This window comes from Daucus carota, chromosome 4, assembly GCF_001625215.2.
Source record: "Daucus carota subsp. sativus chromosome 4, DH1 v3.0, whole genome shotgun sequence".
NCBI lineage: Eukaryota > Viridiplantae > Streptophyta > Magnoliopsida > Apiales > Apiaceae > Daucus > Daucus carota.
The window spans coordinates 51137657-51152908 of NC_030384.2; the positions used below are offsets into that span (position 1 = coordinate 51137657).

At 34.6% G+C, this 15252-nt stretch overlaps 1 protein-coding gene and 1 pseudogene across 2 annotated transcripts; one reads left to right on the top strand and one right to left on the bottom strand.

Annotated features, from left to right (window-relative positions):
- Window positions 1–1741: 1741 nt before the first annotated feature.
- Window positions 1742–7590, bottom strand: LOC108218885 (uncharacterized). Of its 2 annotated transcripts, XM_017392038.2 has the most exons (5): window positions 7438–7579; window positions 7281–7333; window positions 3346–3400; window positions 2429–2696; window positions 1742–2356 (listed from the first exon to the last, which is right to left on the bottom strand). In XM_017392038.2, exons 3-5 carry the CDS (start codon window positions 3375–3377, stop codon window positions 1880–1882), a joined length of 777 nt encoding a protein of 258 aa, XP_017247527.1. In that variant the 5' UTR covers window positions 3378–3400; window positions 7281–7333; window positions 7438–7579; the 3' UTR covers window positions 1742–1879. The 2 variants fall into 2 exon arrangements, with proteins under 2 accessions (XP_017247527.1, XP_017247526.1); XM_017392037.2 differs by lacking the exon at window positions 7281–7333 and having other exon boundaries at window positions 7438–7590.
- An 819-nt stretch (window positions 7591–8409) lies between these two features.
- Window positions 8410–10459, top strand: LOC135152330 (cytochrome P450 CYP72A219-like; annotated as a pseudogene).
- Window positions 10460–15252: the final 4793 nt, after the last annotated feature.

A 15252-nucleotide genomic window follows, 5' to 3' on the forward strand; every position in this document is an offset into this window, starting at 1 on the left:
TATCAATGGGTATATCAAAACTTTAACAACATTATAATATATGACAAAGTCTAGTCGTTTATGAGATTAAGAGAGAGAGATCATTGAAAAATGATCAGAGGAGGGGAAAGGAAAAGACAAAGGTGGTGATGATAGAGAGAAGACGGAGTTGGTGATGGTGGAGAGAGAGAGAGCGAGGATAGTGATGACGGGGAGAGGGAGAGACAAAGTTGGTATTGCAGATGATGGCGGTGAGGTGTGTAGGTGGGGGTAGTATTGTTGGCCTAGATGAAATTTGATCGAGGCAGATGTGGGTGGCCAGGTGGGTTTGTTTTACTGGTTGTTGATTTGTTTTGGCTGACTTGCATTTAGTAATTACAAGGGTGTAAATAGTGGTTTTTGGTTTTTATTTTAAAAATGGTTTTTATTTGATAATGAGCTTATATATATATACAGGGTCCTACTCCAATGGAAACTACTAGAATAGAAACCAAATAGAAACCAACGAAATTAAGTAGAATGATGTGGTTCGTGGGATCGGGGATAGACCCCGAGATGGGTCTAGACGGGGTTTAAGTGGGGCCTAGTAGGGCCGGGTCGGGGCCTAGTGGGACCATGGTGGGGACTCTTTAAGACTGCCTGGAGCCTGTCCAGGGCCTGTGAGGAGCTTTGGCGAGGCCCTAGCGGGCCCGGGGTGGATTGAGTGGGGTGAGGGTGGGCCTTAGGTGGGTGATAACATATAAGGGGTGGGTGATGACATACAGGGGGTGGGTGAGGTCATTTAAGTATAATTTCTCTTGGTTTCCATTTTAATTTTTATTTTAGTGGTTCTATTTGAGCAATTACCTATATATATATAGGGTTGCACTCCACACAGAACACTTTAAAAAAAGAACAATATCATAACACTTTTTCTTTCATAAAAAATGATTTGTTATGATTATAATTACATAGTTAAACACTAACTAAACTTAATATATGAAATCTAACATCCAAATTTATCCAAATTATTAATATAAAATATTATAGAATCCAGAACAGAATCCAAAACAGAATCCAGAATAGAATCATGTATATATTTCTTACATGATTAATATCACATAGAATCATATTATTTTTAATCCATAATTGTTGTTAAACATGCTAGATACTATTATTATTCATAATAAATGGTTAATTAGCTTAAAGTTAGAATTTAATTCAAATTTTAGATGAGATTCTATGTTCGATTCCAAAGTGTTCTTTTTTGTTCTTCTTTTAAGGGTGTTCTGTTTTGAGCAATGCCCTATATATATATACACACACATATATATTAATAGTTGCACTTCATATTAAAATTTAAAATTTATTTTAAAGTATACTCTTATAATAAAATTTTAGTTATATATATTTTTCTATTAAAATTAATTTTTTTATTTTCTCCTGCTTTATCATGAATATTGCTCGAAGCTTTGTAGTATATTGATGAAATGATTTAGGTTTATTAATATTTTTGAATGCATTTAGTTTATTTAAGTTAATGTACAAATACTTAATTAAATTAATAAATAGTTAATATTCTTTTTTTTATAAAGAAAATAGTTAATATTCTCGAATGATGTTTACCCAAGCGTGTAACACATTTTAAAGTATCCATAAATAAAATAAAAATATATTCGAGTCTAGTTCACTGATGGTAATGACGTGCATTTCATTTCATACTCTCTCAATAATAAATTATTTCCCTGGTTGATATGGGAATTAAAAATTGCGAGTCTATCAATTGAAATTGTAATTTTCTTGAAAAAAAATCCAAACATAGCAAGTTAACATCCAACAAATTTTATGTTCTCTTAAACAACATACCACTTGAAAGTGATTTAGGCAGAAAGTCTGAAATAAGAACTAACAAACTAATAAACTAACAAGAAAACATAGTAGTCTTCCGTCTCACTCGGAGATCTTCCAACAAGAAAACATCACTCTGTTGAAACGACTGTCGGCGGCTTCCTAAGATTCTGTGCTTTGCTTCTTTATCGTACAACACATGTATCTCGTGGAGGTACTTTATCCTCAAAGCAAGTCCATCAGGATGAGGGCGAAATGTCACCTTAACTCCACCAATTTCTTTTTCAAGGTCATCACTAAATTTCCTGCAAGAATAAATCTGCCCAGCATAATATTCATATTTTTCTAAAATTCTCATCAGAAAATTTTTACCCTCTTCAGATACCAATTCCTTGCCAAGAATCAGCCCAACTTCAAAAACATCCTCGTCTTGCAACTGATTATACTTGAGATGCTTATCGGCCTGATACTTTAGATGTCTCTTATATGACCATCCTTTCCGCAAAGAGCGCCAATATTTCTTCAATTCTTCTTCGAGTTCAGGATTGACCTAATTTTTCAAAAAGCTTAGTAAACAAAAATGAAATTTGAACTTATAATTCTTATTTGTTGAATTTAGTACCTTGGGAGGCTCGAGGTGTTTCATATTGAATTCGTTTGTGGTTCGAATCCCTTGAACAGTAATCTCGTCAGGAGTTTGGTTATGTGCAGAGGGCGTCAATGTATGGATATTGAAACCATCTTCTGCATACACCAAATCAAGGGTGAGACCACGACCAGATTTTGGTCGATGAGATGGCATGTATGTCACCACAAGATTGTTGCTGTCAAGATTGTTGAATATTTTCAACATGTGGTCCCTGTTTGATTTCTGGACAGCAGTCAATTTTCTGCGAATTAAATCAGAAAAAAAGATTTATTAGTACTCAACATCAAAATTACTAATTTGCAATTAAATATAGACTGACTGATATCCACATAATACAATACAATTTCAACAACTATATTAATCAATATGTATACTGTGAAGACACAAATCATAATGGATAACTTGGGGTTGTAAGTGGGGCTTCTAACTTGCTATTGGGGCAGTGGTTATCTGGCTATATGTCAAGTGGAAAAGATAGTCTTCTTCTATCCTTTATAAATACGGTATTTCTACTGTGTGTCCAAGGGCACACAATAAGCACCGACTTTCATAAAAATAGCTTTTTTTTATCGGTGGAATTGGTGTTAATGTAGGGGTCCATTAACATTTATTATTCATCTACCAATCAAAATTTACCATTTTCATTAGACTTAGTGACTAATGTATGTCCTTGGGCACACCATAGAAAATTCCTTATAAATATCACATGTCTCATGTTAACCTACAAATCTCAACATTTAGTCCTAAATCTGAACAAATGAGTATATATGTTCAACTTCATTAAAAGAAGACACATCTAGCATCATAAAATAAATAAATTTATATAAGGAAAACTAATAGTGTCATGTCAAATACAAATAACTAAACAAGGTGTTGGTTAAGATATTTACCCGAATTCGGTATCTGATGATGATGTTGACATAACTCGTACACTTGTTCAAACACCTGATAAAAAAACGAAGTCTATAACGGCTAATATCAACACAAAATCCACAATGTACAAGTAAAATAAAGGAATGTTGCGTGTCAAAAGATGTGAAAAATTCTCAGCCCTAAGTTCAAAAGAGGCACCGTACCTTTACTCAAATGTAGAACAAAGGAGGCTATTCAAAAGTGAAATCACAAGTTAGTGGTGGTAAGTTGGAAAAAGATTAAAGAGATCTGGTCTGGTGGGGTGGGGTGTCTTCAATGTTGTTGTACTTGCACACATGGCACAAAGGCTGTTACTAATATTCCAACATGTTTCCATAAATCTACATTTCTTTACATTTCTAACCAATGCCAAAATTATATGAGAAAAGTGAAGTACACTGCTCCTACCCACTCCACATGTCTCAAATATCGGTTTTTGCATGCGCAATACTTTTAATTTTATTTTCAAAAAATTAAAATATGATCTTTGAAACTAACTCTATGTATCTTAAAACAAGCACAAAATTAAAACAAATATTATTTCAAAATTTGACAGTATTTTATTCACTTTAATATTCTTTTAGTTTTTCAAAGAAATATTTTCATTATGGGTTGTTAAATTCATAAATTTAAAATTTTCTAACTATAAATAAATATATTAAAATTAAACTCGAACTTACTCATTTTTTCAAATTTTATCAAGAAGGAACTTGCCCTCAAGTGGTTAGGTACTTGGGTTGAAGAGTTAAAGTGTAGGGTAATAGATTGTTTTTGCTCGTAATAGCTCTAGGTTGGTTGTTTGGGTGTATGGCTTTGAGACCAATTACATGATGTGGCCCGTTTTTGTTCTAATACAGTTCTAAGTTTTAATGTCGGGCAAGTCCAACCTCTTTTTGCACAAACAAACAACACGGTCATAATTCTTTATTTTAAAAAACCATTAAATTTTAATGTGAACAACTAGATTGAAATTCGTAATGATAATTATATCGGACATTTATGAATCATTCTTTTTCATTATTTATTTACTAGTTATTTATATTAGATAATTATTAAGTACTTAAATAATTTGAATTATATTATATATGTTGTATCATTTTCTACATTTTTTTTATAAAAACTAGACTTATATAAAATGAGTATCTGTTGGAACTTAAAACTATTGAATCATAAAGTTTTGTTATTTGTTATAATTATATTTACTTATCAATACTTCATATCACTATTTTTCTTATCATAAAATTCATTTCTTCCTTGATGGACATTTCTTTCCTTTTGAACTTGCACAAATCCTCATATTGTGAACTTAAAAAAAAAACCATTCCTATACTAAACAAAAATTCACTCACATGCATATATTTATCTTGGTCTTAAGATCGTTGATGGAATACATCTACCATGGAAATGAAGCTCAGAAGAGGACACACACTGTATTTACCTAGAGACTAGAGAGAAGCACTCTGAAATATTACTAATGAAAAGTGAATTGTTTTGCAATCTGTTCTCTGTATATATACATCATGAAGAGTTTGATATGATAAGCAGACTTCTAGCTACAGATAAGTGCAATAGTTGGATGAATCAGAAATTCGTAAAATGGTTGGGTACACTAAATTTTTTTAGAGAAACGAGATCAAAGCTAAGATCTCTCCTCCCTCCCTCTCTCTCTCGTGCGCTTTGCTAGTTACTAGTTCGCCTAGATTCTTGAAATTAGGGCAGTGTCTGTGGAGTTGTCTTTAACTTGCTAGTTACTAGTTAGCCCAGATCCTTGAAATTCGGGCTGTGTCTGTGAAGTTTGCCTTTAAATATTAGTTTTCATATAATAACATCTGTTTATTTGTTAAGCCTTATTCCATCAAGGAAAGTAGTCCACATCTCAGTATGCTTAAGACATTAGATGACCTCCCTCCCCCTCTCTTTCACATGTGTGCCTTGCTAGTTACTAGTTAGCCTAGATTCTTGAAATTCTGGGGCTATGTCTGTGAAGTTATAGTTTTTATATAATAATATTTGTTTATTTGTTAAGCCTTATTCCATCAAGGAAAGTAGTCCACATCTGAGCATGCTTAAGACATTATAGATGTTGCATGAGATTTGTACAGATTCTATTCTTTAAAGTAAAAGAATCTGCTTCAAAAGAACTTCATATCTACCTCTGATTATTTTCCGATTAAGATTCATCACGGTGAAACACTAGCAATTCAATTACAATTACGAAGACATCATTCGAAAATTACACAGCCAATGTCTATCACAAGCGTTGTGTCAAAGCCAAAAGTCAGAGATGAATCTATTTTTGACTTAGTGATGAGTCACTTGTTTTTAATACCGAGAAACTTTTTGAAATGAACAAAATTTCAAAACAAATATTAATTTTAAGTGTTTCACAACATATTTCTTTCGTACACGGATTAATTTGATACTCTATTTAATATACAGTATCGGAATTCATGTTTCATTATTAATATGATGTGAAGTATTATGCGTAAGTTTTCAAATCGAACACAAGATTTAGAATCCTCCATCTTTTTTTTCTTTAAAGACAGATTTAGGATTGTGGATGAGGACTCCTAAATAGGGCTGGCAATTTCAGACACGACCCGATAACCCGACACGAATTCGACCCGTAAAGTACGAATTCGGGTCAAGGTATTTCGGGTTCGGGTCGATTTCGGGTTGACCCAAAATTAACCCGAAAAAATCGGGTCATTTTCGGGTTGGGTTCGGGTAACCCGAAATCCACCCGAATTATATATATTATATAATTAAAAGTTTATTACTTAACGTACAAAACCCTAAACTATCACACTGTCAATTATCCACTTCATTCTTTTCACCTGCCTACTACTAAGCCGCGGCCGCACAAACCCTAAATCTCTGACTCACCCTCTATTCTTTCCGCCTCCAAATCAGAATCCCTCTCTTTTAACTTCTCAATCTCTCGCTCGCTCTCTCGACTAGATTTGTATCTGATTTACTTTTTCAGCTTCAAAATTGGTGAGTTTCTCTCATTCCGATTCGAATCTCTCGCTCGCCCTCTAACTGGATACGACTAATTATCAATTCGATTATCTAATATTTTGGATGAATGCTTGAAAGGAGAACTTTCAGTTAAATGTGTGTGTGCTTATGAAGTTGAGGCTAGCTAATGCTTGGTTGCACGCTGGTCTGTTTGTGTATCCACAGTCAGATATGTATATCATCAGATTTGTGTGAAAGATTTTGTGATTTGATTGTGTAAAAGATTTGTTTACCTTCTATTGCAATTCAATCGAGTCATGTTCGTGTCTTGCCGGGTCGTGTTGATCGTATTGGGTTGGGCATGGGCGAGAATTTCGGGTCATTTCGGGTCATGTCGGGTAACCCGAAATTAAATCGAGTCATGTTCGGGTTAGGTACCTGTACCCATTAAATTTTCGGGTCGGGTTAAAAATACTACCCGAGTATGTTGACCCGACACGAACCCGACCCACGACCCGTAATTGCCAACCCTACTCCTAAATGAGGAAGATAAGCATGGACGGACCCAGGGGGGGTATGGGGTGGTCTTGGCCCCCCCCCCCAAAACCTTCCCCAAGACCTTATATATAATCAATTTATATGATTGAAATTCATAATTTGTAGTATTTAGTCCCCTAAGACTCAAAATCTTGTGTATCTGGTACCCCAAAACCCATAATTTTGTGCATCTACTCTCCTAAACGTGTCATGTTTCATAAACTTCGTCCTTGAAATTTTTTTGGTAAAATTCCCCCACCCCCTCCCCCCCAAAAAAAAAAAATTTGTGGTTCCGTCCCGGAAGATAAGGGGGCATACTGGACTGGAAAGAACTTGGTATAGTTATCTATCCAAGATGTGAACAACAACTTGATCCTGCACTGTAGTATCTAATAACTGAAAAAGCAGCTCTTACCCTGACTGTGTATGTCTGTATAGTGTATAGCCAGGGCTTCCAGACCAAGGCTTCTAGAGAGATGGTAAGGTTTAGTAAGGTCCGCAAAACAAAACGAAAACAAAACAAAACAACGGGAATATAATCTAATTAGAAGTCCCCCAAATTGAAAACTGACCTAATTAAGAGGCCGCCGCGACTCCGACCCGATCTACAGCTCCGCCGATTCTCTCCCTTAGTCTTCTCTCTCCTCCTCTTCTTTCTCTTCTCCTCGTTATTGTAGTAATCGTTTGATTTTGATTTTATTTGGTTGATTGGGGGTATCTGTTCTATTCAACAACTTGTAACCGTTAGATGCACTTATACTTTTTCTAAATTTAAATTTCTCTTTCATAATTTATATAATGCACAAATATTTTTAAAATATACATTCTTATTAATATATACATAATATTATTTAAAAAAATTTATGAATTATACTAACAAAGATTTTATATGCTGATTTATACGTGATTAGAAGATTCAAATGAGTGAAGATAAAAAGATTTAGTGATAATTTAACAATTATATTTGAATTAAAACAAATAATAGAAATGGAAAAACAGTTATGAATTTTAGAATAAAATATTTTTATTAAAAAAATCTTATTTATTTGATTTTAAACATAAAAAAGAATAAAAATTAATTTTAATTACAAAATCTTGTTTTTTGACACAATCGGGGACATATTCTATTTTCAAAACCTTCCCAAATTGATTAAGTTTCGATTTGGTGTTGGACTTTTCCTATTTTGACATTTTATACTAATTGTTTTATTAAATTTCATAATTATTTTCATATTAATAATATTCATAAATAATTATTTTTGTCATCTAATTTATAATTGCAGCTCTCATATGTGTTTGTATTAATTTTCATGTAAGACTAGAAATGTGTTTTATCAAACATCTGTGTGGGACTTAATTTATAATAATGATAAACATAATGTGATGTCACCTACTCTTTAGCCTATAAAATAGATATATTGCTCAATTCTATTGCAATCAGTTGAAGACATTTTATCATGCTCTTCAGACTACATTACTGTTTCCAAGCTTCACAACAAGCTCAAGAAGTCAACCAGACCACTGTGCGCAAGCTATTTGATAAGATGACAAAAGAAGGGTTTGTTGAAGCTCAAAGCAATAGAAGACTTGGTATGATAGGCAAGTATGATGCTTATCAGAACGGATCTGTCAGGAGGGACCATACACCATACTGTTGTAATGACGAAGTAGCATGGAACCCCACAAGCATAGCTCAAGTTCGTCTGGTCAAAAACTGCCTTTAATTTACCAAGTAAAAGATATTTTGCTTTCTGATTTTCTATGTTCTATGACCCAAAATTCTGTAATCTGACTTTTTTAATCATGCAGCCAACAACTTCTAGAGAGATTTTTGCAAAAGTACTGGAAATTGGCAGAACCAATGGAAACCGTGACAATTGCAGTGAGTTTGATGCAATCATGTGTAGCAAGTCGTTATCTCAGAGCAAGCTGTCAAGAAAAGCAAGTGTTGTAACTTGTAAGTTTTTAACCATAGTTGTGTTTTTATATTTAGTTAGTTGTCATCGACCATTAAAGAGATCCAATGTTATAAGATTAATACTCCATGTATACACACACAAAAAGTATCATTTTCTGATTTCAAATTGATTCCTGTATTTCAAATTGATTCCTGTATATCCCCTTCCGATAATTATTTGTATCTACCTTTAGGTCTCATGATAAGAGCTTGTGGTGCAGAATGAGAACGTACCAATAAAATCACATATTGTTGTTTTTTTGGTAGTAGTTATGAAGAGGGAAGGAAGATTTTTCTGCTGCAAAGGGAGCAGTCTACTCTTGTAATCGAAGCTTCCCAATCAATATACATTCCTGGAATGAGGTATATAAAAATTATTAAGACATCCCTCTTTTTTTCTTTTTTCTTTTTTAATTTCTGTTTCTTTTTTGGTGGATTTTACTATTCCCCTCTCCTTCTTTTGATGCTACCAACTCTGTTTATCGTAGGCTTTTGCCAACCAAACGTAATAAGAGGCTGAAGGATATTGCCAAAGAGGTTGCAGTTACCATAAGAAGTATCATTGACAAAAGACTGAGAGAAATTAAAGGGGGAGAAACCAACCAGGGTGACTTACTGGGCATACTGCTAGTGCTGGATAGCAATTTTAAAGAAATCGAACAACATGAAAACAATAAAAGTTTTGGGATGATAATGATTAATGACGTAATCGAAGAGTGCAAGCTGTTCTATTTTGCAGGACAGGAGACAACCTCAAATACACTGGTATGGGCAATGATTTTACTCGGTCAGCATCAAGATTGGCAGAAACGGGCTAGAGAAGAGGTCTTGCAGACGTTTGGGAACAACAAACCAGATCTTGATGGTTTAAATCGCCTCAAAGTTGTAAGTTTGTCTCATACATCTAATATTTTGAAAGGCCAATTATATCAACCTTCTATACATATGCAGCAAGTTTGCACATGGTTAGGTAATGTTTCATGGAATACATTTTTATAGCATATGAAACTCTTGCATTTCCATTATGGCTACAGGTGAATATGATTTTTCTAGAGGCTCTCAGATTGTACCCACCAGTAGCTGCACTTGGTAGAAGTATAAATGAGAAGACTAATTAGGAGATACTACTTTTCCAGCGGGAGTAATTCTCCAAGTACCTGTGATCTTGTTGCATCACGACGTTCAATTATGGGGTGATGAAGCTAAGAAATTCAACCCAGGACGATTTTCTGAAGGTGTAGGAAAGGTAACAAAGGGAAAAGCGTCGTATCTACCCTTTGGTTGGGGACCTCGGATTTGTATAGGCCAGAACTTTGCCATGTTACAAGCTAAAATGGCAATGGCCATGATTCTACAACGATTCTCCTTTGTGCTTTCCCCGTCTTATGCTCATGCTCCACACACCATTATAACACTTCAGCCTCAGCATGGTGCACATTTGATCGTACAGTCTTTTCAGTTCTAGATTTCAAGGCTGGGGTCTCACAATAATGTCTCAGACTATCAGGTGGCTCTTTCAAATCCGCTAAGAAATGTCAGGTGGAAACCGTGACAATTGCAGTGAGTTTGATGCAATTATGTGTAGCAAGTCGTCATCTCAGAGCAAGCTGTCAAGAAAAGCAAGCGTTGTAAGCTTTCAACCATGGTTGTGTTTTTATATTTAGTTAATTGTCATCAGCCATTAAAGAGATCCAATGTTATAAGATTAATACTCCATGTATATATACACACACAAAAAGTATCATTTTCTAATTTCAAATTTGTTCCTGACAATGAGGGGGGGAATTTTTTTTGGCCTAAACCATTACTGCTGCTCTTAGACAACACGTCAACACCAGCTTAGGAACAAAATGGCCTGGGAACAAAAATGACCTGGATAACAGAACTCAAAAACAAAAGTGCAGTAGCAAACTCTGAAAAAGTTCTTAGACAACACGTCAACACCAGCTTGGGAACAAAATGGCCTGGGAACAATAAAAATGGCCTGGATAACAGAACTCAAAAACGAGAGTGCAGTAGCAAACTCTCAAAAACAGAAATGCAGTAGGCATGACTTGAAACTAAACCAACTCTGAAACATACTCATGCTTCAACCGTTGGGGCAAAGCTGGGACTTAGGTCTCAGGATAAGAGCTTTAGGTGCAGAATGGGAACGTACCAATAAAATCACATATTGTTGTTTTTTTATTACAGCACTGACCAATCAACCTTATATCTGGAACAAAAGTAGTCTTAAATAACTCTTTTGTAAGAGACTTAATTTTCCATTTTTTTGGTGACAGGTGGTCTTGAGGATCGTATCCTTCAGTACACTAAGCTCAAGAAGGCTCAAGTTGCCCGAAAAGAATTCCACTTATTCCTATCTCATCTCATGAGACAGAAAGACTTGTCTACTGCATGCATGAATCAGCTTTCTTCTTTTCTTTGTTTGATGGTATTTTCACGTAGTATACATTCTCTCCCATTTCATAAAACATTTCTATGAAGCATGTTTGAGCACGTGTACATGTTACCTCAAGGTGTTAGGAGGAGGGCTTACCAGGATCATATTCTAACAATATTGTCACAGTTGGACAGTGGGAATGACGGGGCCTTCTTAAAGCCAACAAACAAAAAATGAGAAATACAGATATATTACGGAAGCATATGATCACGAAACTTGCAAAAACGGGAGGAAGAAGTGGAAAGGTAAAATTAAGTGTAATTTTGAATTTACGGGCTCATATTCAAGAATGAAAGCACATTTGGCGAAGAAGAAAGGAATCACGCACATGGACAGTATGGAAGGCTGCTACTGCAAATATGTGGTGTACTTGAGTAGTTGTGGTGTACACGAATAATATAGGTAATCACATACTAAATGTAATGGGTCTTTTCTTGAAGCTAGAATTGTCTTGGTATAGATTTGTAGTATCATTTTGTGGATTCACTTATGTTCTTTCTGGAACAGCTGCTCATGGGGTTCACCATGCAGTTGTTCTAGAAGGATGGTTTGGGGCACAGTGGTGAAATAGTCATAGTCATGTAAAACAGTGCTTATGTTAGAAGTGCTATTTTTACATAATTTGTGATTATGTACGACATGCAGATTCATTGAGATAGTTGTGTTCCTTGTTACAGTACCTGTTTCAGAAGGAATCATATTTTTCCTTTTTTGATAAGTACAAATTTTAAATCTCAATAAAGAAACAATCATGGATGAGAGGGGCATACCCCGATTAAAATGCAAATTTTAGCTGCATTTGAAAATCAACCACTAACAGTTCGCAAATCAGTACAAAAGAGTAAACTATTCTCTTAATGTTTACAAAAGAGTACAAAAGATATATTATATCGATTCCAAGGGAGCATTACAAAGTAGGCAACTTGGACAAGTATTCATACCAAATGAGATCATTCTATCCCTCATTAACAGCTTGTTTTTAACTGCCAACCAGAAGATAAAAGAGCATTTCGCCATAGGACATAATTTCAAACAACATTATCCCATGGTTAGTAGCTGCTGTGCTGTGAAAGGATTGCCAAATAGTTGAAAGAGAAATGTGTTTTGACATGGAGAATTAAAATATCAAGTCTCAACAATAAATCGTGTATGCATGCAATCACTGGAAATTGATATGGTGGATGGAGTGAAGAAAAGGTGGAAGAGCCAACAGTTGCAATGCAATTTGATACATAAAAATATCACTTTCAACATTATGAAAGTAATGCCACTATGCCAACTAAGAAGGTTGCTCCTACAGGAGTATGACTATTGACTAGTATAGATATTAACATGCCATCAATGGTAAATCTGTTCAAAGAATCCATGTTACATGTTAGTCAATCTGGGATGACTCAAAAAGGGCACCACAAAAACATGTTAGTCAATTTGGGATGACTCAAAAAGGGCACCACAAATCTTCTGCCCTCATGCCAGTAGTATGTTGTTTCCTTCCATAGTATGTCCAAAATTCCATGTCGCAATGACGAAGAAAGTGCCAAGTGCTGCAATGTAAGCAGCAGCAAAGTCACACATATGAAATGGAAGCAAGAGTAGACTAAATATCATGTGATCTTGAACTTGTTAGTTTTAACTTTTATTCATCTAAATGGAGTAATAATTCTTTTAAAAAAAAATGAAGTGATAAATAAGATTCCATCATGTGCCACAATAGAATAGTATCTCTCAAAACCGAAAACCAGTGAACCCTAGTAACCAAATAAGAATTTTTTCATAAACATTCATTTTATTTAGAGAAGGTTCCAAGGCTTTACAGGAAAACATAACTGGAAGCCATCAAACACTTAACAGGGCTATCTCAATCAAGGGCATGCATTAAAGAAAATCTTTAACAGGTCTATTGAAATGTTTGTTATAAATTTTCAAGGGAAGTTGCATGAGTTGTAAGTTACTTTTCTTTTTCTGGGAGCAGATACTGGAACCAAACTAGTCATTGTTTGCTGTAGGCTGTAGCAGATTGAAGACTTGGCTTCTCTCTATTTCTATCTACTTAAAATATACATGATTTAATCACATAGTTTTTTTTAAAAAGGCTTAATTATTTTGAACAGTATAGGCTTAAATCTCTGCTGTTCTCTGCAGATGAAACTATAAGGCTGCAGATTATCGTAGAAACTGGTTACAGCCTTATAGTTTATAATTAGAGAACAAAATGGTAGAAACTGGTTAAATTGCTTGTTAGGAAACAAAATCGTTGTAATGTATATCCAGCTTTTAGCTTTAATAAGAATTCTTGAAATTAAAGTTTCATTTTTGATTATTCATCACATGCAGACTAGCTTAAGTTTCCATGTAAAGAAAAGCTAAGTTTACACTCTAATCTTTGAGAAATTTGTCTTGGATAATCTCTTTAAAAAGTAATGTTATATTCTGTTTCATATTTATTCAAGAATGATAATTTACAATTTCTTTAAGGGCAATTGATATAAGTGTCTGTAACATGCGTAAATAAGATATCTAATTATAAACTATAGGCTGTAACCACTTAAACTATAAGGCTGCAGATTATCGTAGAAACTGGAGTAAACTATATTTATTCAGACTTGTTTGCACACTTGTTTACTAACTGTACTCTGGCTTTAGTTGTAGACAAGTATGCTTGTACTGCTAGTTTGCTAGATATAGTTAATAGTTTAAATACCATTTTTCTTGTTGCCACTGTTTTGATAATGGTTTCCTGCAGAACTACTAGTATGTTAATATTTCTAGAAATAAAAATGCTGTTAATTGCCGGTTTCTGTCTCATAATTTGCACTGAGCCTATTTATATTTTTTAATTGACAAATTGATAACAACTTACCACCAAACAATGCTAGTAATGTAGCAAATAAGAGAAGATTGCTGCAGAATTATATGCATCAGCAGCAAATGGGGATAACGGAAAAGAAGAATGACATGAGTTGTGACGATCTTACAAACCTAATGTCCTCCCGCCATCAGAAGTCGACAGCAACCAGTGTGACATCAATGATAAGCTTATGACCAAGAAGCACCTTTAGGTCCTTTAATATCTTTTGTCCCACGACCACTTTTAGTCTCATACCTGCATTGGCACACCTTATCTGAACAAAGCACTAAACAAGAAACCAAGAAATTGCAATATATAACATACCCCAAGGACACCGGAACCTTCAACCTTCTCTCCCCACGAACAAACATGCCTAACGAAATTTAGCAAAAAAGACATGCCTAATGAATACAAGTGGCTTATTAAAGCAACAGCAAATAAAACACTAAGACATAAAATTCACGTCATTACCGCAGATTCCCAAATCCAATGCACGAATCACTTCTCCTCTACCTGCAAACAAAATACAGAAAAAATTGCACATCAAAAAGAATTCTCATCAAACTTAGGTATCTTAAAGAAACAGGAAAAAATTGCACAGCAACAAAAACTAAAGTCAAACTTACCCACGCGAAATTGAACCGGGTCTCCAAGAGTATTAGTATCAAGGAGCAACTTGCTATCCTTCGACCGCGTCACAGTGTAGTGGACACTAACCTAGAAAGCATTCATTATAAATTAAAATGTTACTAGCCATAACCACCAATCATTATTGCATAGATTTAAAATTATTATATGAATTCCAAAATACATTACAAATAACTATCAAGTATATTTGAAGTTCACCGTGTCCATCAAAGTAGCTGCACGGTATCTTGTTCTTCCCTTCTTCAGATCTTCAACCGTGCATCCAAAGAGCTTGTATTTCAACAGTGGAACGGACTTTTTAATTCTTTTTGTAGGTTCCCTTCCCTACGTCCTCCATCAATTACATGGCGGTAACATATAAATGAAACTGGTTTAGCAAATCATATTTTTGTTTTATAATAACACGAGATGAAAACGAAACTACTCGGGAACCGAGTCAAAGTCAAAATGCTTATGGCACACCACGATGACGCGAGTACATAATTATCGCA

Excerpts from the sequence above, each read along its gene's own strand:
- LOC108218885 (XM_017392037.2), bottom strand. The coding sequence starts at position 3,377 with ATGTCAACATCATCATCAGATACCGAATTCGG. Across the intron at positions 2,697-3,345 it reads TCATCAGATACCGAATTCGG|AAAATTGACTGCTGTCCAGA; the intron begins GTAAATATCTTA and ends TTTAATTCGCAG. Across the intron at positions 2,357-2,428 it reads AACACCTCGAGCCTCCCAAG|GTCAATCCTGAACTCGAAGA; the intron begins GTACTAAATTCA and ends TTGAAAAATTAG.